The 27,012-nt window shown below is 41.9% G+C and overlaps 1 protein-coding gene across 2 annotated transcripts in view; it reads left to right on the top strand.

Moving 5' to 3' along the window:
- The window catches only part of DUS2 (dihydrouridine synthase 2), a 571,780-nt gene that overhangs the window by 335,603 nt on the left and 209,165 nt on the right, over nt 1-27,012 (top strand). For both annotated transcript variants that reach the window (XM_085639553.1, XM_085639554.1), the window contains exons 8-9: nt 5,599-5,664; nt 25,321-25,391. In XM_085639553.1, coding sequence (XP_085495679.1) covers nt 5,599-5,664; nt 25,321-25,391 — 137 coding nt within the window. The remainder of the gene's footprint in view (nt 1-5,598; nt 5,665-25,320; nt 25,392-27,012) is intronic.

Raw genomic sequence — 27,012 nt, 5'->3', positions numbered from 1 at the left:
TGTGGTATGTGTAGCTTTGTTTTTTTTTGATGCTCCAGTAGTCACTCTCTCTTAATATTTGAATTTTGTTATAACTAATGGCGTTTTTAGTTAAACCTTGTAGGGAAGTGGGTTATTAGTTGTGCAGTAGGTGAAGACTGCACAATAGGTCCACAATTTACCCTAATGGGAACCAAGCACCCTTATTTTAGCACTTGACTCTCTCAGGGCAGCGAAGCAGAGCAGTCCAAAGCCTACTCAGGGGAGGTGGTGTGGGCTAGTAATCACCATCTGCTGGCAAGCAATGACACTCAACACTGATTGTCTAATCAGTGCCTTTTCTTTAGAAAAGTAAAACCACATCTATTACCCACACCCTTCTAAATACTGCACATTAATTTACAAATATATAGATAAGGCAGATTGAAATACCTTGGATTCAGAAATCCCATTTGACCCCATAAGGGTCAAGGCATCCAAAATCACAGTACCCCCTACTTATACCAGATAGACATCACACTATTAGGGGGTATCACTTAAAATAAAAAAGGCCTATTGACTTTATCAAGGGGTAATCACATTAAAAGACAAGTAATCCACTTGTTAAGCCCATTATCATTGCAAGTAATCAATAATAACCATGTGTAAAGGAAATAGTCTCTGTTAATAAAGTATTAAAAAATTAGTCAAGAATATTTGTCAACCCAAATAATTACGAAAGCATTGACATTAAATAAATATGTAAAAGCAGCCATAGAACCAGCCTCGTGAGGGTGCTGCACTGCCACCTGTAGAGCAAAAGCTCCAGCCTTAGGATTGCTTAAATAATGATGAAAATCCTATGTTTTCATTATTTCCTGTACCCTGTTAATGTAGAGTCAGTTTCATATGTCTTGGGGGGGGGGGGGGGGGGGGGCTGCATCTGCTGTAAATTTTACAGCCCCCACAACAAAGTTTTTTGGTGGTGCCCCTGTCTTCCTGGGAGGTAAACATATGCAAATTAGCCCCACAAGGTATTATGAGGCGCTCCTGCTGGAGAAGCAGTAGATATTGAATTAGCACTCCGGACTTTTGCATTCAAACTGCCTAACGACACACAGCTTCCCTTTTTCCACATTTTTTTATTTTTTGGGGTTCCCTGTCCTACCCAGGCACCCCAAATGCTTCCATTTGTTGGGGGCAGCTGGGAGCCCAACACCAGCTGCCTGGCCAGCTCCCCACTGGAGTAGCATCCTCCTAGCTGCCACGGAAGCCAGAAGCTCTTCTGCCCTACCCATTCCTGCTATCAGGGTATGCTTTCTTTGGTAGCCTCCTGCTCACCCCAGACACAGAGGGTGCCAATCATAACCAGGAGAGCGAAGGGGTGCTCCTCCCCTGGATCCTTTGGGCCCGGAAATGAGATCCCGGGCCACTCCTCCTCTTGTCTGGGGAGCACAAAGACGGGAGCCTGAACATGGGGTTTATTCACTTTTTTCCTCAGGAGCAGAGAGAAGCTCTATTAAGTACTACTTTTGTGTGGGGCTGCCCTTGTTCCCTCTGCTGGTGAGAAATGTAATTAACTTGGCCCAGCAGGGTGGCAAAAGCTCTGGACTCTGATCTTGAGCTGAGCTATAAATATGATGATTCTGCACAGCCCATAAAATGTACATGTATGGTCTTGCAAATATGAACTGGGTGCACACTTTCCACCGAGTTACCTTACGGGACTTTATAGTCCTAAGGGAAGCATAAGGGCACACTATGGCAGAACTCCCCTATGTGTATAATAAAGCGTCACTACAGACAAAACCATATATCATACTGACTTTCCATGCGAGTGCCCACTAATATTAAAAGGCCTACCCAAGGTCAATATCTAGCACTACAGAGTACCCTCTATGCCATGCTACCTGTGGACAGGTACCAGGCTGCGCACAAAAGTAGTCTCGCACATGCAGCACACATACATATGCACATGTGTACACATGTAACCAGCCAAATGCCCCTTACCTTAGCTGCGATGCAGCAGCTTTATGTTGAAAGGCAGACACTGGCGGTAAAAACTTGCAGTCTGTTTACCGAGTGATTACTGTAGGTGAGACACATGTAGTGAGAGTCACCCACAGTAAAAAGTCTAAAACTGGGTGATAATTTGGCATATTAAATTGGGCGGATCCCATTTTGCAACATACCTTAGACTCAAACTGCAGAAGTGGTAGATCCGTCTTTAAGACTGTTCGTTGTACCTTTATGCATTTTAAAGCTGCAGAAATCTTCTGAAAGAATGACTGGTCAGCATCAAACTTTACCCAAGGAACAGGACTTTCCTAAAGTGTCACGGACCCTTCCCAGTTCTTGAGGCCAGCTCCCAGTCACAATCTCCATTTGGTTGTGTTTCATTGTTTCATATATAGTTCTAGCAGGTTTAGTACTTAAATGTTGTTCCAGTCCACGATTGTAAGACGCTCTTCAGTGGCATTTTCCAATCAGGTTTTATTTCTCCTGAAAGAGCATCAAACCTGATTGATAGCTGTGTACAAGTGGGTTTAATTCCACAGAAGACCTTGGTCAAACTAAGACCCTTGTGTCCATGATTTTGATTAAGAGGGTTAGGTTGGATATGGAGCTGGAGTTGGCAAGGTCATTGGTGTCCCAAATGGATTTCTTCTACAAGAAAGATATTGTCTTGTTTTAAGTCCTCTAGGATTCAGTCCTGTGTGAGGGAAGTATTCAGTGCTTTCAGAATTACAGTTGAAAGGTGTTGAGATTGCTTTTGCGAAAGGAAGACATGGGTTAAGAGGCAAGTGGAGAAGCCTTGGATTCCTTGTGACCTAGATGAATTGCAGTAGGAATTATTGATTTGAAGGTTGAGAAGGTGGCTTTTAGCATGGCTGAAATGATAGATCTGAAATGGGATATTGTACTTTGATCAGATTTCATAGTATTAAGTATAATATAGGAGTATTTTCTGGAATCTTTTGGGTCTGAGATTTCCTGGGAAATGTTTGATTTTATTCTTGGATTGCTGGAGCTGCATGGTGAGCTTTGTTGGGACTGGCATTATCATTTTGTGGTATCTCCTCATGTAGATTTTGAAGAGAATAAAATAGATTGTTTGACATCTTGCAGTGGCTTTCCACATTACTCCATGTACTCTTAAATGATGCTGGATGCAGATTGGTCATATTGTTGCCAGTTTTTGAGAACATTCTCTGGTCTTAAGGGTATATGGTTGGCATACAGGCTGTCCTATGGTTGCTTTAGATCACATTTGATTATGTAGCTTGAATGGAGTAGGGGACTAGGCTGTGGGTGTGTGATTTTGATGACACATGCATCTTCATTTGGGAGTGTGTGTGCCTCCATTACTGGGTCAATAAATGTTATCGTGGATATATTTAGGCTAGCAGAGAGGGCATCATCCACTGTGTTGTCCACCTTGTGTTTGGGGCTTTTGACATTTTGGGAGAAGCCCATCACTTCAGGTTTTTATTCATTTCAGAGGCTTATTTATTGTACAAACTGTCATCCAAACTGATGCACCTATCTGGAGGATATTTGTTGTACAGTGCCAGTTCCTTGATTTCTTCCACAACCCCTCTTTGGTATTTTGAGTTCCTATGTATCAAGGCTCTGGTGAAGGAGATATTTGGGGAGCTGGAGAAATGCATGATTATGAATTCAAAGGTCTATATGATACAGTGCAGATTACTAAACAGTGGATATTGTTTACACAGGCTATCACCAGTCTCCCTCCTGATCTTGATATTCTTCCTTTGTGCACAGTTTGGTGGGAAATATATTGAGTCTAAGTAAGCAGTATATCTCATCAAAGCAAGTGAGAGAGCTGGTGGTGAACCAGATCTATTTGATGAGCAGTATCTGGCATCGTACATGTGCTAGCCTAGCCTGGTTCTGCACCGAGTCCACTCAGTATATTAATTATCCTGATTTTGATGTGATGAGTCTTTAGTGACTGAGCCAGTGAGGAAATGGCTGCTTGGTGCTCATAGGCAGGAGTCTGTGTCAGTGTTGTGCAAATGCAAGGTATGGAATCTAAGAACACAGCTGACTCAGTATGTCAAGGGTAAGTTCCCAATGATGTGGGGCTACCACTGATTCCATGGCAACTGTGTCTATTCAAGGGTAGTTGTTAACTTGCTTCAATGTGATCCTTTATTCCAGTTCTCTTGAGAGTGGGGAGGTTATGTAGATCAGTTTGTTGCTGATGGTCTGGGGAGACTAAGTGGACCATGGGTGGCGGACCCTTTTTGGATGAATTAATGGCTATGCATACGAGTTAGAGCAGTGAATCTTAACCTGTGGTCCGGGGACCCCTGAGGTCTGAAAAGCCTACTTAAGGGGTCAGGGACTGCTTAAAAAAATTACATCATATTAACCGATCAATAAAGTGTATACATATAAAGAAGTAATGTACATTTTTAAAACGTTCTGTAAATGTGAAGGAATTTGAAATTGGATGCTAAACAATAAGTTAGTATCCTCAAATTGATTCGTGGGAGTACTGTAAGTACATCAAATATAGTACGGATGTTGAGTGGCTTCAACTGAATTTAGAAAAGCTCCAATCTTCTCATTAAAATTTTAATTTTGATTTAAAATAAAATTTGTTTGTGAATTAAAGAAAATATTTTATCATTTATCTATTTGTTTGATGAATGCTTGTTTCTGTATTGTTTTGCATTTCAAATCATCAAAAATGCTTAGGCCGAGATCACAAGCAGTCATCATGACTGTACTATTCTCAAGGAGGCGGATGGTGTCAGATCCAGCACGTTGTTGTCTCCTTAACTTTACACCCCTCTTACCATAGTGCATTGATGTCCTCTGGATGGAAAATTAAATTTGTTTTATGTTCCCCTGTTGTTATGCTAAGGGAATGACATTTCATAAAAGTTTCGGGGTTTTATATTGACATGTTCATTTTAAATAATTTTAGGCCATTGTTCGAGGTAGTGCTTGGTCAAAAAAAGGATCTAAGCTAACATGCTCCTGTGGCGCCTTCTGTACAGAATAAATGTCAGCCTTAATCTTAAAAGGTGGAAAACAAGTCTGATGAGAACAAAAGACCTGATTTAGATCACAGCAGACAGGTAACTCGGTCACAGCGGTGACTGATATCCTGTCCACCGAAATATAAATCCCATTTTATCTTATGGGATTCATATTTCTGGGGACGGAGCATCCGATGCCGTTGTGACCGCATTACCTGTCCGCCGAGATCTAAATCCGTCCGGAGTGGAACAGTCTACTGATAAGTTTTCTTATTGATTCTTGCAGGCATATTTTGTTTAAATTGAAATTAGACTGTAAACGTTTAGGAATAGTAAATCTGTGGCAATTTATAGGTGAATTCTGTATATAAAATGGTAGCTGGGTTTGCTCATCTTTTCATTTGTCCTGTTTTCGCAGACTTGCAAAGCGATCAATAAAAAGAGTTAAATGGTAAAGAAAGAGGGAAAAGGCAAGGAGCATGAATAGGAGGAAGATGCTTACATAGTGGAAAATAGTGCGCTGATTACTGTTTAAGATTCCTTATAAGCTATGACAACTGCTGCATGGCTCTTCTAGCAAGGATTTTAAAAAAAAGTAATGTGTGTTCTCTTTTTCTAACTCTAGATTCTAAGCACACTCGTCAAAGGAATTTCTAAGCCAGTGACATGCAAAATCCGGATTTTGCCCACAGTAAGAACATATTTGTTTAACTTTTTCTTTAACTTTTTCTTTATTAAGGTTGTGGTCTTTCCTCTCATTCATTCCATTTAAAGTTCTTACTGATTTATAATGTATAGTGTACTAAATATGAAATACTCAGCTTTCATTGTAAACAAGTTCTTTTGTAAGAATACATGAAAAGTCTGAACTAGAGCGTAGCATAATTCTTACACCGGTAAAATCCCTCAATGCTGTTCTTTTATTAACTTAAGCAAATGTGTTTCTTAGTGTTGTTTTGTGGTATGCTTTCCAATTTACCCTTCGTAAATAGAATATTGTTTCATACGGTGCGGGCACTTTGGGATTCTTCTTTAACCAAAGTGGACTAGTTGTCTGGGCTGAGAAGATTTGTAAGATGTACTGTACAGGCTGGAATCCTGCCTGGCTTTGGCACAGTGTAATTCAGGTACCCTTGGTTTGTTCCAGCAAAATTTCCAGCTACTATCCCCATTACTGAAGCTATACAAAAACAACTTCAGAGGCCCTACTTCTCCAGAACCTAGTGCTTGCCATTTCTGATAAAGAGAACACCCCTGTGACAAAGTAACTAATTTAGACCAGTGGTTCTTAACCAGCCTACACAGGGGGTCCACGGACTGATTATAAAATAAATAATATTAACATAGTAATAAAGCGTATCGAAATAAAGAAGCAATATTAAAAATGTTAAAACGTTTTGTAAATGTGAAGGAATTGTATATTGGGAACTAAAAATTATGCAGGGGGCTGTGCAAGTGCATCAAACAGAATATAGTATGGACAATTGAATGTGGAAAAGCTCCAATCTTCCCATTAAAATTAACATTTTGTATGTTATAAATGTTTGTGAATCAAATAAAATATTTCAGCATAGGCGTATTTTTCATACTTTTGTGTTTTGTTTAGCAGTTCAAATCATCAAAATTGCATATGCCGGGGTCCCCAGGTTCCAATAGTGACTCACTGCGGGTCACTGGATTCAAATAATGATTCAGTGGGGTTCCCCGGATTCCAGTAATGATTAAGTGGAGGTCCTTAGAAGTTAAAAGATTACCAACCACTGAATAGAATAGAAAACTTTGTTTGGTAAATTAAAACCGTAACAATGTTACATGTAAACATTCAAGTTTACAAAATAAAACCATAGGTACATATAACCTCCACAATATACTTATTATGCAATTATAAAAGTTTCAAAATACTATTCAGTACTGTGCAAAAGTTTAGTTTATAATGTCGATTCTATAGGAGTATTTTTTAAGGCTAGTTGTGACTGGGTGATGTTGGTCCTGCATGTCCTGATATTTCTCTTTTTGAAGTCCGGCCGCAATAAGGTGGCTCGTGCTGTATAAAAATATGCACAGTTGCAAATCAGTTGAATAAAGTCCTCTTTTGTTTGTGCACAAAATCTACATGTTGTCGGACCATTGTATTTCCTACTAGGTAGATCTGCTAATGTCTGTAGCTCACCAAACCGAAGTGTCATTAGTTGTTTCTTTAAAAAAGCAGAGAATGTGAGGCTTAGGTAAGGTGCTTGTTTTAACGAGTCATGGTTATTGATTACCATCCCTGCATGTGTTCACCTGCTGAATGTATTTTTGTCTTCTACCAGCGATTGAAGTCGTACCATTTTTTTGGTAATTGTTCTGAATGCTGAGAAAGACAGGTTTTTGTTCCACAAGTCTGCTGTCTTGGTAGGTTGGAGGGCTTTGTGTATATATTTTTGTTGAATGAGTATTTTTTATCTTTTTTAACTTCTTTCTAAAGTGCTTCACTGATTTGTGAGTGTTCTTGATTAAGTTTTATTTTGTACCAGCTTTTTATGGTTGAGTTTTTCCTTCATAATGATTCGTTGATTAATCCAAATTCCAGCCGCACTTGTGCTGGTGATGCTCTTTTTGGCAACTTGAATGTTCATTTATAGATGGTAACTAGCAATTTGGTTAAAAGTGTGAAGTCTTTCCCATGTTGAGTGATACTACCGTAGGATTGTGGAAATATACCTTTTTAGGGGTACACTGGTGCAGGGTCACCCTTTTGTCCACGGGTTCAAAAAACAACGAAGTAGAGATCAGCACTGAAGTAGGAATAAACAACAAGTTTATTAATCACTCATAAGTGGGACCACGTCCACACAGCACTCTCAAGTGGTGGAGGAGGTAGTACACTGAAGTCACAGAACACAGGGCTTTTATACAGTTTTTCTGCAGTGTAAGCACGTGAACAGAAATAGGAAGAACAGTTTTAGGAATAGTTATCAACAAACAAGGGCAGATAAAAACTACATGGTCAGCAAAGTGGGAGGGGGAGCAGAAATGCTTATGGCAGCAACAAATGATTGACAGTCAACAGATGTACTAGTTGCTACAAACTCTCAGCATGCACATTGCTTTTAGCTGAGTCAGGAAGTCAACTAAAATAGCACAGGCAGGAAAAAAGACGAGCAGCAGGGGACGGCAGAATTACGAAGGAAACGAAATGGACACCACAGCTGAAATGGCTGTGGCTTATGCTAACGTCAAATATTACACATTTCCACAGGATAGTGTTGGCAAGAGCCTTGCTGCCATCACTGCTAGTCGAGATGGGCATTCCAATTTTTTTGCTACAATGCTGAAGGCGAATGTTAACGCACCAGCCCTTTTTCCATGTAATTCCTCTGAGCTTGTTGGTTCAATCTGTTATCTAGGTAGACTCCTAGGTATGTGTAGCTTGAAACGTCCCCCAGCATCTTTCCATTCAACCAGATCTTAAGGTTACAGCTCGATCTGTTTTGGATCAGCATGGATTTTGACTTGCTTAAATTGATTTCCAGTTTATTAATTGTTACAAAGTCCTGCGTTTCTTTTAGCTCCATCTGAATGTCGACCTGTGTTAGGCTCATTATTATCACATCATCAGCATTTGAGAGGTACGACAGAGATAAAGACCCTAGACAGGGAGGGTGAGTGTTGGTCCGATCCAACCTTTGTGTTAAGTAACTCGTGAACAGATTGAATAGGTGGGAAGCCAGCACTCCACAACCCATGTCGGTCCTCGCAGTCAAAGGCTGCCTTAGGATCTTTAAAGCAGACGTGTTATCTGTTCCTTTCACTTTTACATCTGTCGGAGATCAGTGATACTGCTAATATGTTCATCGTGGATCCTGTTCCTTTCTTGAATCCGGTTTGGTTGGGTGGGATCAAGTTGTGCTTCTCCGACCACTCACTCAAGTCTGCCAGAATCATCAATGCAAAATATTTTGCTTCAACATCGAGTAGTTGTAGTTTGCTGGATTTGTTCGGTCCCCCTTGTAAATTGTGTTTATTATGGAACCTTGCCAGCCAGGTGGGATGCTGCCTAGAAGTTCTACTCCTTTAAATAGCTTTGAGAGATATGTCCCCCAGAATTTCGTTTCTCCTTTGAAAGTTGCTTGGAGGATGCCGTTCGGTCCCGGTGCCCCGTTGCTCTTTCCTCTCTTTAGTGTATCTATGGTGTCATCAATTGAGAATGTTTGATCTGGGTCTTTTTCTTTGGGTGGGCCTGCTGTTGCAATTTTCGTTGTTCCTATGTTGTTTGTATTATTAAGTTGTTGTTCCATTGACTGTGTAAGCTTTCATTTTTAGCCAGTAAGTCTGCCCAGTCCTCCTCTTGTTCGTTTGAGTTGTCCAGAATTTTGATTGGCCTACTCAGGTTGTTTACTTGGGCACAAAAAGTACTTGTGTTAGTTTGCTTTGTGTTAAATACTAGTTTGGTCTAGTTTGCCTTACACATAGTCCTTTTTTCTTCCCATAGTAGTTTTTTAACTCCTTTCTCAGCTGACGTACTTTTTGACATTCTTGTTGGTCTGTTTCTGTTGCTTTGTTTTTCTTGGCCGCTTTCCAAAGTTCTCGTTTTTATGTTTTCAGTTTGTGTGAAGGGACATCTTTTTCCTTCCCTGTTTTTGAATGTCTTCCATTAATGATGTCAGATTGGATGTAAAGTTCGTACAGGAACTTATGAGATTGATGTTTGTACAACTGGTCGTTACTTGGTTCATTATAGTGTGATTCGACACTTGCAGAGATGCATTTGTCCACCTCAGGCTTTTTAAGTTTGTTGTGTTTGTTGTACCATCCAGTGCTGGATTGTTTGAATGCCATCCAGCATGTACACCGAAATGTATATGTTGTTGGCTGTGATCACTGCATCGAGAAGTTAATTAAGAACTAAACTAGGTATGGCATCAGCGGTAGAGAGATGATTGTGCAGTCTAGTTTTGATAGTGCACTTGCTCCGTGGAATGTGAATTTGGGGGGTCCTCCGTCGTTTTCCCGTTAAGGACTCGCATTTCTAGGTACTATAGCATTGTCACAAGTTTCCGACCTGTGTGATCTTGACGGTATGGCAGCAACTGGATTTGCGATAGCACTTCCCAGTATGTTTTATGTGATGTTAGTTTGTCGTCTTCATCCGGTGTGTGAATCAGATTGACATTGAGTTCGCCTGTTAGAATTCTATCCCAGAGAGGTTGCGGGTTTCTTACCTCTGTCACCATTGTTCTTAGTAACAAATGTAATGCTTTTTTTGTTTGTTTGAGTTTGGGTGCATGTATGTATTGATCAATAGCACTGTTTTGAATCCCGGGTTCCTCCTTTGCGAGAGTTTGATTAATTGCAGGCCAGGGTCTGGAGATATGAGCTGTTCAGATTTAATGTTGAGTGATGTAGACATATAGACTGCCATTCCTCCTATAGGGTGGCCATAGCGCTCTGGTTTTTTTGTTGGTTTTTTTGCTTCTATGAAATAATGAGTATAGCCTTCCAACGGCAGATTATCCAAGGCCTAAGTCTCTTGAAGCACTATTATATTGTATTCTTCCCAATCTTGTGGCGGTATGCAGTCCTCTAGCAATTGTTTAGTCCCCGCTATGTTCCATGATAGGAGGTGTAATTGATCTTTCTTTGTCTTTGTTTGTGTCTTCTCCCTTGGTCATTCTGGGTTATGTGCAGTTAGTTTAGTGGCGAACCAGTGCAAACCACTGATTTGAACGGTTCCGTTCCCCAGCTCCTATGAGCCCCATATTTTACATAACTGCCATCATTTGCATTAATAGTGTTGTGATAGATTGTATGCTTTTCACATGTTATAAGTGTATAGTATAAAAGTTTCACAAACATTGTGTATTGGCCTAAACATTCATAACAAAGGCAGAGTTTCTCACCATTTCTCTCCAGAATTGCTTATTATGATAGGTTGCCCTAATTATTTTCCCTGTAAAGAATCCCTTTTGTGCTTGTGCAGGCCCTTGTTAATTTCCAGTATTGTTTGTGTCTCCATTTTATTGCTGGGAGAGGTTCAGCCAATTGAGCACTATTTAAGTGAGAACATACTTCCTGACTTTTTAGTCACCAATTTGAGTATTCCTCACTTAATAGATTGTTTGGGATAAATTATTCTTAATTGAAATGCTTGTATAATGTGTACTGGATTTTATTTATTTTTTATTTATTTTTTATTTTTTTGTAACGTTTACACAACCCAGTGGGTGACAGATATTTAGATATATTTTACACAAGTGATAAAAGTGACAGGATATGTAAGGGATTGTGGAAGGCAATATAAATACATAATATGCATGCAAGTCATTAGAATTTGTAGAATGATACTTAAAATATATATGTAGAGCATATGTGGCAACATTTGTTAAATATCGACATAGAGTATTATTCCCTACTAGTTTGGTATTGCTTCTCCTCACCCCCAGCTCATATTCCTTAGGCTGGTTTCAGTGATGTTCTACCAGCCCTTCTTGGCTTGCAATATTTCCTCTATAAGGAGGCCCTGGCTGATACTTACCAATACTAGGCCACACAGTGCTGCTGTTGCGGTCAGTTGACAATTGGTTGCCATACCTTGTTGTTTTACCTATTCTACTCGTTCACTAATTCATACACTCACTAGTATGATGTTACGTCTCCTGCACATTTGCACATGTCTCCATTAGTCTCACAATGTCAAGGTCTAGAGAATCTGGCTACAAGCATGGCTGTACCATGACACAAAGTGCATGGTCTTCTTGGTTGGACGGATGATCATCCGCCTCTATTAATAATCATGGTATCTAAAGCAGTTTTGTCTTCTCTCTTTCCCTTTATTGTCCTTCTTTTCGGTTTTTTTCCTCCCTATCTTCCTTGTATTTTTCGCTCCCTCCCTAGCAGGCATTGTGTTTCAGGCATAACTCTGTATGTCCTGATGATGATCTCTACATCTAGTTAAGGGATCAAAACTTTGTCGACTACAGTACCTTGACTCAAACTGCTGTAACTGTTTATTTGTACATGTGAGCATAGGTATTTAGAACTTGTGACCTGACCATTGTTTTTATTTGTTGTCACATGAAAAATGCCTGTGCTTTGAAGTTTCTATAACTTCTCTTTTGTTTGTTCTCTCACTATAATGGCTTTTACTTTGATTTAATAAATGCTAATGAGTTTTTTCATTTAGATATCAGGCATAGACTTCATTGCATTTCTATATTTCACTGTTCTTTGGTATTCTGCACATAATGTTTCACTGTTCTTTGGTATTCTGCACGTAAGGGACCTTTTGTTCCTTTGGAAATACTTATAACATTGGTTCCTTAGTACCATTGGGTTTCCCTTGTTCCTTGAAATATTCAGGGTATCTGGTGGCATGATCCACTACCACTGTCTTGGTTACCCTTGTCCTGATCCAGTAGTCTGCCTTTTCCCCCAACTCTTGAGGAGAAAGTGGATCTAGGTCTACCAGGTACTGATGTAATTTCTCTGGAACACAATTACTCAACAGATGCTATCTCATAATAAGATTATAAAGCCCATAGTAGTTGTGCACATTGTTACCTTTTAAGCAGCCACCGAGTATTTTGACTGAAAAGTCTACAAAATCTACCTAGGTCTGACTCTGAGTTTTTCGAGTCTCCCTGAACCTGATCCTGTATTCCTCAGTGTCAGGAGCCTATCCCTAACTTTCCTGTGAACACCTCCCAGAGAAGAGAGCCCCAATACTTTTGGATGAGTTGCCTCAATTTACAAGCCCTCTCGAAGGCTGTAACCCATTTGGTGATGTCATCACCCTCTGTATATTTGGGGGAAATCCCTTTGGGGATCTTGGGGTCAAAAGCTTCTTCTTTTTTCCTATTTATGATTTTGCTGCCACCAGAGCTTTCTTTCTCTATAGCCAGGTTTGTGGCTTCTAAAGCAGCCCTATTGGCTAGTCTCTCGAGAGCAAGATCCTCCTCTGGGAGGTCTTATCTTTCTTGGAGGACAAGCTCTAAGCCCTCCTCCTGCCCACTGTCTCCATCCTGACCCTCGGGGTGAACAGTGCTCTCCTCTGGATGGTCTTTCTCATACTCTGCCAAGAGCTCCTGTACCTTTGCAGGAGTTGAGCCTGTTTTGGTTTTACAAGTTTTAAAGCAGGTCATTAGCTGCTGCATTAAATCCCGCAGATAAGGGGTCAGGTCGAGCTCCTGAACCAGATCCCCTGTAGAAGACATTTTTACTAAAGCTGGGACTTTTTTTTTTTAGAAGGCGACAACAAATTGTAAAATAATCTTTTGGGCCTAGCTACTAGTATACTTTTTAAATTCTAAACAGTTTCACCATGGGACTTAACACAAGGCCCTAACCACTAGGTTTATAACAAGTTAGGAAAAAAATAGAAATCTGACAAAAAATGTTTTTAACTAATGACAATTTTGGGTTCCTTCGTGGAATCACTTATTAACTAAGTGGTACAGCAGATGTCAAGTCTTGCATCCCACCGCTGCACTACCAATGTAGAAAGCAGGCTCTTAATATGCTATACCAAGATGAGGTATATCGGGCAAAGAGTCCAAGGGTTCACTTATGAGTGGTCAGGGGCATGCTCTAGCAATCCCAAGGTGCTCTTCTAGGGAGTAGTGTGGTCGAGCAGCCTTAGGCTTATCAGAAAGTAGTGCTAGACATCTGCAAATACACATAATAGTCAATAAATGATGCACACAACGTAATTAGGAGATCCACACCAATTTATAAAAAATAACACGTACCTTTATATAGGTGTAGGCACCGGAATCAATATGATCAGGTAAGTACGTTTTGCAAGAGAAATGCTTTGGATTAGAAAAAGTTGACTGCATTTTTCAGAAGCTGCAATTTTATCCTATAGGAGGAAAAACAAATACAGCATTCAGGTACAGTACAGTGACTTACAAGACCAATCTCTGGGACTTAAGGGGAGTATCAGGCAAAGTCCAAGGCAGCACCAGCAGCTCGCTTCCAGCACCACTAGGGCGGCCGGGTGCAGTGGTACAATAAAGCATCGGTTGCCCAGTGTTAGTCAATGAGGATCAGCCTTTGTGAAAAGAGGCTGCAGGTTTTTACTGGAAGGCCAGTAGGGTTGAACCGACAGGAGGGTTCCAGTCTTGCGATGCTAGGGGACGTGAGGACACTGGTGGTCTTTATCTCCTAGGGCCGGAGCAGCTGGGTAAAGAAGGTCTTTGGGATGTCGGGTTTCTTCATCCAGGAGCACTCGCGTTTGAGGGGCCTGCAAACAGAGGCTTCAGGCGACATTGGGGAGTTCATGAACGGTGTACCCAAAGTGGACTTGAGTCTTGGTCTCTTGAGGGCTTGGGGACCACGCTGACACCGTTGATCTACTTCAACACGGGGGCTGAGAGGCTTGGGTGCAGTGGTGCTCGGCGGTGGCAGGTTTTGGCGGTTCCGGAGTCCTCCTGGTCCTTCTTGGGGGTGCCTGCAGGATGCAGGGGAGCAGCTCCGCTACTCCATGGGAGTTCTTGAGTCTATATGACCACTTCCTGAGGAAAGTGGGCATAACCCTGTCCCAGAGATCTTACATTTGCCATCACCAAGATGTCTAATTCGGAAAAGTCGCCTCCACTTCAGGTTGCCCACCTTAGGGATGGTACTGACCTGAGGGTGGGCACGTCTATCTGGCTAGCAAATTTTCCTGCCTGTCCTTTTGGCACCTGGACAAAAGGGGTCGGCTTCTTCTCCTGTGAGAGAAGCCAGATTTGCATACCAAAGGCGGTGGTCTCTTTGAAGCTCCCCTACCTTGAAATGCTAATCTGCAGGTCATCCTGTAAGAGAGGGTGGGGACACCCTTTGCCCAAGCAGGCTGGATTTCTGACCAACTGGGAGCAAAGGCCCTCAACCTTGAGGGTGACAAACTTGTCTCTGGTGTCAGGTTGGCGAAAACCAGTCAGTCAGTCAGCACACCAGTAGCTGATAGGTTTTCAGGGGGCACCTCTAAGGTGCCCTCTGTATGCATGTATTAACAAATCCAACACTGGCATCAGTGTGGGTTTATTAATATGAGATGTTTGGTACCAAACCTCCCTATTTCCAGTGAGGCCATCCTGTAACTGGGGAACTTTTTTTCACCAGTGTCCAACACATGTATTTAAAATGGCTTCCCTGTTCACCTTTGCTGGCAGTAATAGAGCTGATCAGCGCAGGGGCATAACTGCTCATGCAGATATTTCCTCACATGTATTATTTTGCACCCTGCCTTAGGGCTGAAAGGCCTGCTGTAGGGGCGACTTACCTATACTGCATGCAGTGCTTGTGGGCATGGCACCCAGGGATGTGTGCCATGTCGTGTTTTCACTTTTGCCAACACCAAGACATGCAGCCTGCAGTGGCAGTCTGTATGTGTTTGATTAGGGGTCCCTTAGGGTGGCACAATTTGTGCTACAGCCCTTAAGGTCCCTTTTTAACCTCCTTGCCGTAGGTACCAGGGGTACCCCCTTAGTAGGGACTTAAAGAGTGCTAAAAGGTATTGCTGATCCGGGTACAATTGCAAAGTTTTTGGGAAAGTGATCTGGCATTGGGGACCTGGTTAGCAGGAACCCAGTACACTTCCAGTCCAAATCACATCAAATACCAGGCAAAAAAGATGGGGGTGACCATGTTGAAAAGGGCACTTTCCTATAACCCACATTCATTGTACCCAAAATGCAACTCATCCAAAATGATGCTGCATGGCTTCTTCTCCTCCTTCACCCAAGAGAACACATGACTCAAGACCTGAATTTGCTCCAATGGCTACCTATAGCTTGAAGGGGAATGTTTAACGCGCTCTGCATTGTCCACAGAGCTTCCAAAGGAAACGCACCACTACAACCTACAAGTTAAATTTAAGCAATACAAACCAAACAGAACATTGCACTTCAGGCTTGCACCACTGATCATCAGTAAGAGGCACTGCTTTCTCTGTACAAGCGCCAAGCTCTGGAACACACTACCTGCCAACATTAGAAGCACCCAGAAGTACGAACACTTGTGAAGAATGTTGACATGGCTATTTCCTAGATAACTGCACCACCCACACGCCTGCAGCAAGGTCAAGAAAACAGTTGCACCTTCAAGCGCAAGCCTCATTTTACAACCCACAAATTTGAAATAACTCAACCGGCAAACTGCTTTCAATATGCACGGAAGTTTAGAAGGCTACCCTATGGTTCACCGTACCATTCTATTGTTATGTGCTTGCATATATAACAGTTATGGCCCACAATAATACTTATATCATAATATGCAAACCAACAGAAAGACTTTATCAGCTCGGACTCTCACAGTAAAATAGGCTAGCTTCTCTCATCTGATTAAATCCATTAAAGAGTCTGTCTTTGGCTCTTCGGGTCCAGTCTGCAGCATACTGCATTCTGCAGTAGACACATTCCCTCTGCTTACCCAATCCTATTCTGTTTGTGTTATGTATGCCGTTTGCAGCTGTCGATACCCTGTATTGCCAGCCAACTAAATTAGAATGGCAAGCGACTATCTTGGAGACTCTGGTGGACTATTTGACTGATACTGATGGATTAAAGCTGAAGTAGTTAATAGATCAATGGAAGAGTGTTAAATCTGCAGATCCTCATCAACAGTAATTTTATATTCATGATTGTGCCTCTATCATTGATAAGGTCAGTGTTTAACTGTAGTCCTGCAATCACTGCATCAGAGCCCATGAAGAGTACCTGGGGTTTCAGTGGTCCTAGTAAAGGATTCTCAGGGAAAAGAAAACTATCTTTAATTCCTGCCTATGCCTTTTTAGTAGGCAGAAACAACTGTGGTTACCTGAAACGCTTTTCTGTGTGCAAGAATAATTCTAGGAAACATTACATTATTTGCCTCCAGGTTCATCATTGTGCAGCCAACTTCACATGAACTAAGCTCTTACGTTCTGCTACATTCCCTGGAGCATCCAAATAATAGGCCATCCAGTGGTGAGAGAGTCAGCAAGTCTGATAAGTAACTTTAATCTTGAATGCTCCAGGGGTGCTGATGATTTTAGTTGTTAATCTAGATTACCTCTAATAATTCGCCTCGTTAAATGGGCTGATCAATCATGCTTAGATTTTTCTCCCATGAGCAATTTGCAAAGTCCCAGGGAGGGTGAAGTTTTTGATATAGTTATGGTGGCACTTTTCTCTTGTGGGGGCACCTGTGTCCCTGGCATTCTAATCCCCATGTCCAATGTGGAAATTGGGAAGAGAAGTATAATCATAGCTTTGAATTTAAACTACTACTCCTCCATAAAGGTGCAGTTTACAAAGGACCTAATATCCAGCTATAAGTGGCAAACAAGGCCCTCCCATTCCTGTAAACGAACTACTGAAATCAGTTGATCATATCCCTGCCAATGCAAATTTGGACTACAGTATCAGAAAGCATATTCGCAGTCTGCAATACTTACCAATCAGGGGGCCAAAATAGTAGCCAAATTGAAAAAACATGACCCTATGAAACTTTACTTCTAAGCACTTCCTTCGCTCCAGGGGGAATCCGTTGTCCTATTCAATATCCTCTTTAGTATGCGCAAGGCATTTTAGAGTAATGGTACATAATAACTGTAGAACCTGGCACATTACCAAATACTACCCAAGGACCTCTGCTGAGCTAACTCCTGAGCCAACTGCAAGTTCAAATGGCCGCATTATTGGAGCTGGTCCTTGGGAGTACAGGGTTCTAAACTCTGAAATACTCTTGGGACATCTCGGAGAACACATGAAAACGACCTACTCTTAAGAACACTCCTGAGAACGGATCTACTTAAACAATCCCTTGTCTAGGAAGTGGGACCCAAAGATGCAATGTTTGATGAGTCAGAAAGGCAGAGGATTCTTAAGACTATCTTTACTCCATCCACTGGCGACTAACATCATGCTGTTTGCACCCCGCACCACCCCATGCCCTGTCAACTGCTAAGATCCCAGCTGTGATGAAATTGGGAAGTCACTTGGTGCATTGACATTCATAGGTCAATAGTTGAAGGATCTTCTTTTTTTAAACGTATGTTAGGCATTTAAGACCTCAGTAGCCAGCTTGGCACTGACCTACTCTCTTACATCTGTGATGCCTGTCTGTCCCTCTAGTGTATGCTTGTTTTGGGGTTTTTATGTAGCAACCCTACCCTGTAGTGTCTCAGCAGTAAGAGCTGTGTACATAGGACGAGAAGGAGAAGAGAGTGACAGTGGTGGAGAAGTGTATGTTTTTGTAGCATGGACATTTCTGGACTCAAATGACAGCCATTATTCCGCCATTTAGTGGTTGGGTCCAAAATTGTCTCCTTGTTATATCTCTTCTCTCTTTTTATTTATTTATTTATTGCTTGTGCGTCATTGACCATTTGGGCTTTTGCCCTTTTTTGTGTGATGTTAGACATGCGCTTTAGAAACTGGAGGAAGAAGAAACTGCATTGAGGAAGTTGATTTTTCATCGAAAGTTACCATTGAGGAAAGAGGGATTGCGACTGTTGAGAGAGCCCGAAAAATCACAGAAAACAGCCGGAGGTGGGACGACACACTCACAATGAAAACACGTGGTCAGAGAATGAAAAAGTGACATGGAGCATGCCCCCTGGAGGTTTTAATCAAAGTGCCATCAGGTGTGTGCAACCTCCACCTCCCTAAGGACCACAGCTCAGAGGGCTGTGCGGTTTGCTCAAAGCTCTTGCCAAAGACCATCCGAGCAAAACAAAATCAGAGGTGGGCACACTACCCCACGGCTTCACCACAAGGAAAATAGGAGTCTTTAAAAGACCTAGGATTGCCGAGCAATGAGGAATGTACACTTGAGGACATAGAGAAGGCCCAAGGAGAGGAACAGGGGCTCGAAAACCTAGTCCAGATACCATCGGGAAAAGGGCACAAAAAGATGCTGAGAGATGATATCAAACAGAACGTAAATCCTCAGGGTTGATTGATGATCAAACCAGAGGTTTTGAACTCTAAACACCAAAAACGGCAGCAACTTCAAAAACCTCGATGCCAGAGGGCAAGATCAGGCTGAAAGAGCAACACGGGTCCAAGAACCACAGCCAAAAAGATAGGAGAATCAGAGGAACTTGAAACTCCCCTGAGCCACAGAAGGAGATGGCAGATGGCATCTTCGAATTTGAAGAAGAACCACAGCCACAAGAGCAGGAGTGCTCACAGATGTGATAATATAAAGATGAATGGCAGTACATCTACGCTGACTCTCCAGATGAAGGGGTAGATTCTTACCCATCTGGACTTTCACCACCAGAAGAAATCACTGCATACAATGCAGGTATTGAGAGTTGCACCTACATATGGGGTGGAACTAGAAGATGAACAGATAGAAGCGTGCTTCCTTCTAGAGGCACTGCTGCCGGATAAGAAGAGGAACCAATTTCTCCCAATGTTACTCAGTGTTCTCTACCAGGGCAGATAGCCTTTCAAGGAGCCTGCTGCAATGAAGGCTACAACCCCAAGGGTGGGAAAGAAGTACCACATTTCGTCACAAAGGATTCACCCTACATTAGAGAAAACATGCCTGCTGACTGCCTCATTGTGAATACAGCACGTAAGAGAGCTAATATTGCAACTTTGACAGACCCTCCTCCTGGAAAGCAACAGGGTAGACATGGTAGGAAGAAAGATGGAGATGCCTGCATCAACTTTGTAGCATAAAGCCAATTTGAACCCTGCTTAAAAGGTATACCCACCAACAATGGGATGAGATCGAAGAACTCATGCAACACTCACCAGAAGAGTTCAACAAAGGGCGAATAATGTGCTGCAGAAAGAAAAGTTAATTTCGAAAACAAGCCTCCAATAGGCATTGAATGCAGCAAATGCAGCCAGTAGGCAGCTATGCTTTACTACCACCCTGAGCAGACACACTTGGCTAAGGATCTCCGGGTTTAAGCAAGCGGTCCAGTCAGCAATAATAAACATGCTACTCACGGAGGACAGCTTTTTGGAGAGACAGTTGACGAAGCTCTGCAGTATATGAATAAAGATAACAAAGCTGCCAAGGCCATGGAAGCCATACACTACAAGAGACCATTCAGAGGAGGTATGGCTAAAGAAAAAGAGCTTCCACAAGAGGAGCCATGCACACATACCGCCTTCCTCCAACAATGCAGCAACAACACCTTAATGGCAATAGAGTGCAAGTACAAGACAGCCCTTTTGCAGGCGTAGAAGTGGAAGATGAGGGACCTCCCAGGGAGAACCCAAGCAAACAAGTGACTGTGCACAGAGTACCCTCTTACACAAGTCGCCAGTAGGGGGAAAAATAAGAGGATTCTAGACGAATGGATAAAGATCACCTCTGACAAATGGGTACTAAGTATTATGTGACATGGTTATTACATAGAGTTAACAAACCCACATCCCACAATACCACAGAAAAAGAAGATAATCAAAAGAAAGGAACAACATCACCTATGACATGAAGTAGAAGACCTGTTAAGCAAACAAGTTATAGAACTACTATCACCAAGGAGTAGACTGAAAAGAGTTTACTCAAATTATTTCCTAGTACGAAAACCAGACAAGACACTAAGTCCAATATTTGCTCTAAGAACACTGAGCCAGTCAATATTCAAGATGACATCCCTTCAAGAAGGCATTCCCCTTATAGGGAAAGGGAACTAAATGGCACCATAGACCTCAGGGACTCTTACCTCCACATAGCAATAAATAAGCCACACCAAAAATTCCTACGGTTCTTAGTGGACAAAAACACTACCAATTTGTGATAAAATCGGCACCATGGCTATTTACAAGATACCTAGCAATGCTGGGAAAGTACCTCAGATGAATGGGAATGCACGTCTACCCATGCCCGGAGGACTGGCCTTATAAAAGCAGGTACATTCAACCAATGCAAGGACAACATCAACAAGGTTATAAGGACAATTCAAAACAAGGATTCTCCATCAACTACAAAAAATCATTGCCAAAACTAGATAGGAAGAAGACCTATCTAGTAGCAGTCTTAAATTCATATATCACAAGAGCCTTACCAGTGAGCAAGAGGTGGCATGATGGCTTCCTGCATTCCACTAGTACCAGACGCAAGGTTACACATGAGACCAATACAAGAATGTCTACAACAACAGCGGTCACAGACAGAAGGGAATTGAGACAATCTAGTGGCTATTAAAGACAAGTTCAGAAGGTAAAGCAATAGTGGAACGTACAGAACATCACGGTGGGAAAATCTTTCAAGTCAACAACTCTCTCAGTGACCATCACAATGGACATATCGCACACAGGGGAGCTCACATGTACAAACTCAATATCAGGGGTCGATGGGATCCCAAAGAAGCCATACAATACATTAATGTGTTGTAGCTGAAGACTGTCTTTCTATCTTTCTTGTTCTGAAAGTTTTCCAGAAACATCTAATGGGAAGGAAGGACAGTACTAATTCAAATGGCCAATACACCAACAATGTTCTACTTGGACAAGCGGGGGTAACAAAGTCACTCCCACTATAAAAACTAGCCTAAGAGATATGGAGATGGTCTGTAGAACACAGGATATCGTTGGACAGCGATACTCCTACCTGGAGAACTAAAAACTTAAGCAGATAGGCGTATCAGACAAGCAAACACCACACATGAGGGGAACTAAAGCAAAACATACTGGTGACAATCTTCCAGAGGTGGGGAATACCACAGGTAGACCTCTCTGCAACTCACAAGAATGCGAAATGCAAAGCTTCACATCTAGGTGTTACTATCCGAAAGGGCTTAGGAATTCCCTGTTGATAAAATGGTCATGGAGCTTTGCCTATGCTTTTCTGTCCCTCAATCCAAATGATGCTGTAGGTAATGCACAAGTGCAGACAAGAACACTTCACCTTAATCCTGATAGCCCCACAATGGGCTTGACGAACATGTTCCTAAATCTAAGAGAGATATCTCATGGACAATTCATATGACTCCCAACGCATCCGAATCTGTTGACAATACAGGAAGGTGAAGTTTGGCACCCAAACCAGATACCCTTAATTTGACAGTGTGGCACCTGAGGACGTAGAGTTTGATCACCTTAACCTACCGAAGAGAGTAGTGAAAAGTTTGAAAGAAGCAAGGCGACGGACAACAAGAAGATGTTACAGCAAAAAGTGGAAGAGATTTTTACACTGGTGCAACGAGTAAGGAGACCACAGGGATTGGACACACAATTCCACTGTGATCGGATACCTGACCCACTTGCTGGATAAGCTCCTCTCCTACACGTCACTGAAGGGCCACCTAGCAGCCATTGTAGCATACACAAGAGGGGTACTAGGGAGAAATCTCTTCACCACACTAATGATAAAGCGATTTCTAGAGGGAGCGAAAAAAATATGTCCCCCCAAGAAGCATGCCCCTGCCACCCTGAAACCTGAATGTGATGCTTGCTCCACTAATCACAGCACCTTTTGAACCATTGCAAAATGCATAACTCAAGGACCTATCTCTAAACACAGCTTTTTTTAATTGCTATCACTTCACTAAGAAGGGTTAGCTACATCCAAGGGCTCACCACACAAGAACCGTATCTATGTAAACATAAGGACGCAGTGGTGATGAGAACAACCCAAGGTTCATACCAAATGTGGTAACTAAATTCCATGTTAATCAGGCCATCCACTTACTGGCATTTTTCCAGCATCCCAAGACACAGGCAGAGAAGACCCTTCACACGCTGGATTTACGAAGAGCAATAATATACTATCTGGAAAGGACAAAACCCATCAGGAAAGGAGAAGTCCTGCACACCAAAGGAAAGGCTTTCCCATCACCAAAGGAACTTTCGCAAGATCGATGGTACAGACAATACAGTACTGTCACAAGACAACAGGAGCAACACTCTAAGAAAGACCACAGGCACATTGATCAAGGAAGGAGGGCGCAACACTTGCCTACCTGGTAAGCGTGGCACTGGGTGGTATATATGTATGTGCAGCAGCCACATGGTCATCAATAGACACTTTCCCAAAGCATTATTATGTGGCCATCCAAGTCAACAAAGTGGCAGACGTGGGACAAAGAATGCTAAAACATTTATTTGTAAACACATTCCAAAGGACCCAGCCAAGCCACAGGACAAAATTCTGCTATATAATCAATGCACATACAACTTTACAGGGTATGATTCAATAAAGCATACCAGATGGGGAGGGATCAAGATCACAGTGCAAAATCTACACAGAACCCCGCATGGCCATTAATTTAAAATCATTTTAAAAGAAAAGAACATACACATTAATCTAGTGTGTTCGAGTATTTTATCTCGCTCTTATTTCAAAACATTTTGTCGCAGTTATGTTTTTCAGTTATTGGCAATGTTATCTTTTCTAATACAAACAACACAAATACATAAATCAGTATATACAAGTTGCAAGACCTAAATCAAACAACACAAAAATGAAGACCCAGAACTTGTTGATGTCAGTGAGTTATAAATGATGAATCTAAATATATACTCTCAACATTCACATGGGGTTTAAATGACATTTTTCTAGTTCCTTCTCTACATAAAAAGTCAATCAATCCACAGCATGTGAATCCAGAAGAGATTCACATTGCTAAACGAAAAGGTTACTTATCTGTAGGAGTAGTTTTGCAGCTTGAAGACGTTTCTGGATTCACATGCGACCCACCCTCATCCATCAGTAGAGGTGTATTTGCAAAGAAGATACAGAGAAAGAAATAACCAGGGATAAAGGAAACTAACATCTCAAGTTACAAAAAAGAAAAGAAGAAAAAAGGATGTGAAGATGGTACCTACGTCGAAGGACTTCCGAGGCCCACCACTGACATCACACAAGGAGAAGCATAACCCCAAATGGTTGACGACGCCTATGCAACAAAAGAGAGAGAGAGAGGCAAGTGAGACTACAGGAGACAATTCCAGACGCAACCACTAGATGGCAGATAAATGCAAAGCATGTGAATTTAGAAAATGCTTCAAAGTGCAAAACAACTCCTAAAGGTAAGTAAACATTTAGGACCAGATGTACGTAGGTAAATGTTTGCGATTACCAAATAGTGAAGTTTTGCAATTTGCTAATTGCAAACAGCAATGTACAAATGTGTGTTTAACACGTTTTACAATTCCCAGTGGGGTCACAAATAGACCTACCTCATTAATGTTCATGAGGTAGGTCTCGATTTGTGACCCATTGGGAATCGCAAAAACCACAGGGATGGTGGCCTGCAGACTACCATGTCTGTGATTGCTTTTCAATAAAGGAATGCAAAGCAAAGCAATGCAGCCCGTTTTCCTTAAAGGAAAATGGGATGCGTTTCAAAAAGAAAAATGAAAAGTTTTCTTTACATTTTTTAAGAGTAGGTAGTGGTTCGTGGGACCACTGCCTGCTCTTAAGTATGTTTTTACATGCATTGTGAAAGGGGAAGGGTCTCTTAGGGACCCCTTCCAATTTGCGCATGGGTTACCAGCTACTTGAAGTAAGTGGTAAAATGTGAATGTTTTTCAACTGCTTTTCGGTCGCAAAACATTCACACATACCACTGCGATTCGATATTAGGAAGGGACGCCCTCAACATACATCTTCCTAATACCTAATCACAATACCAATTTGCGATTCGTTAATTGGTTTACGAATCACAAATAGGGCTTTGTAAATTAAAAATGCTTTTTTGCTGTCTCAAATGGCCCGTTTCTGTGAATCTGAACGTTTGTGACCTCAAAATAGCTTTGTACATCTGGCACGTTATTTCATTTCAGAGTGTAATAGTATGGATGCCTAGAGCAACATGAAACAAAGCAGAGCTAAATATTAGTCTTTCCTGGTATTTCTTGCAAAAACGACTACACACCAAGCACATACATCATGGTTAGTAGTGTTGGGAGGACATTTCTTTGCATCAAAGTCCATAGCATAATTCGATTTGCAAGGTATGTATTGTACAAAACCAGAGATAGAGCATAATTTCCTTTAGCACAACTAAATCCTTTAAAATGCCATTCAGAGAACTACTATTCCTTCCTATTATTTGACCTACAGGTAAGTCCTTTTTGAGAAGTCATAACATTGTATAAAGATAGAATGAGAAGATGGGTAAAGACCACTAAGACCATTACATTGCATAACTTGAAAATCTACTGCACAGTTGGCCTCATGGTGTTGTCCTTCCCATTGCTACTTCTACACTACCTTTCCTAACCCTTTCCGCTTTGTATACTCTTTATGTACAGTCACTTACCCTTCAAGGCAGTTTCAAGAATGTGCCTTTTCTTTATCCCTGAACTTTCTCCGACCACCCCATGCTGTCTTCTGCTATACTAGCAGGTCTTGCTCATTGCAGTTTGAGGAAGCCCGGCCTCATTCTGTTATCCACGGCACATCACCAGAACTCTTTTTCTTCCAGGTTGATGAAACTCTTGCCCTTGTTAGACGAATAGAGAGGACAGGAGTAGCTGCCATCGCAGTCCACGGAAGGTAAATTTGTTCAACGGAAGAAAAAAAAATAGAAAGTATGTTTTTTGTTACATGTTTTGGACGTCATGGTCTGGTGTTTAAAATAAGAATGGGGAACAGTGATTTGGAATGGCTCATGTCTTAGCTTAGTCTCTACTTTGCTTTTATATGACTGTGGATAAAATAGCTGTAAAAACCTTGAGAAAAGATACTGTTGTTTTCCAGAGGTAAGGCCTGGTGCTAGATTTTGAGTTAGTACATCATTTCAACAGAATGGTGCCGTGTCTATTCACATGTATAATCAATGCAGAGTAAAACTAAATTCTGATGGATACTTCTAAACCCAGATTCCTTACCTTTAGAATATCCCCAGGTGCTTGAATGGATCTGCAGATATTCTTATCAGTGCCCCTGCATGCCGCTAAGCTTTGTTCCACTCCAGGAGTGACAGAATAGAGCCGCATATAAGCGTGACCCCTGTGTACTGGTGTCAGATCCGGAGCTCTGCTCACTTACAGCGGTTTTAATGTTTTCTTTCAAAACTATTCAAATGTGCAAGGGAATGATGTCCCCACCAAAGACTGCAGGGTTCTAACCATACTATGACTGTCAGAAGCAGATGTTGCTGGCTGATCTCAGTACACGACTGCAGGTTGTGTGAGGAATGTGCTCTTTTGCACCTGAAGGTGATTCAGGACTGTGAAGTGGAGCTGTACATCAATGAACATTGTAAAAAGACACAGGCCTCTTGTAAGTCCTGTAGGCCCAAAATATCTCTGGGCTTGCTGGCCACTAGCACATAGGGATAATAACATTCCAATTGGGCATTGCAGTACACCATATCTTTGAGCCATTTTTTTGCTGTAGGAACTGTTTTCCCTGCCCCAGATGTAGGTTACTTAATGCTTTGCCAAAAGTAAAGCAAGAGAGACAAAGCACCACAAGTCCTTCCTTAATTCCATGGCGCATCCCAATAAGGCTATTTTGGGGATGATTGTAAGGCTCGCCAATCATATACGAAATCCATCTAAACACTTAATCCCAGTACACCATAACACGTGCACAGTACAGACTCAGGTGCATGAGGTTCACAGCTGGAGCTCTGCATGCACGACAGGAGGAGCCCAATTCTCCTTCACACCTGGTGACGCTCAGGGTGGTGTATTCTAGTTAATGCAAATATTTAAAGTGGATAATGCACAGCCTACCATTAGGGAGCAGCCCTCCTGGTTGCTCACTAATATAAGTCCATCTTTATTAATGAGCAGCGCCCCTAGGTCAGCCTCCCATTGCATCCTGGACTACGGCTGGGCAACCGGGGCCTCTCTTTGTATTGTAAAGTAGAGTGTTGTGACCAAGTGTCTTGTAGATAAATTGGCGATTAGTAGTCCAGGTGCCTTGCCAGCCTGGGTCTCCTGTGGAAAGGAAGGGTATTTAGTTCTAGACAGAGCTCGGAGACTCAGGTACACAAATATATTCAGCACTGAACGGGTCCCCTCGCCAGGCGGTCAAGGAATCCACTGTTTTGAAAAATATCACCTGCTTTGTGTACTCCCTACGTTAATTAGTTCTACACAGAGCACAGAACTTCAGGTACGCAAATGTATCCAGCACTGAACAGGCCCCCACCCTCCCCACCCAG

The sequence above is a fragment of the Triturus cristatus genome, chromosome 12 (genome assembly GCF_964204655.1).
Source record: "Triturus cristatus chromosome 12, aTriCri1.1, whole genome shotgun sequence".
NCBI lineage: Eukaryota > Metazoa > Chordata > Amphibia > Caudata > Salamandridae > Triturus > Triturus cristatus.
Note: the sequence above shows the minus strand (reverse complement) of the source record. Positions and strands in the feature narration are given on the sequence as shown.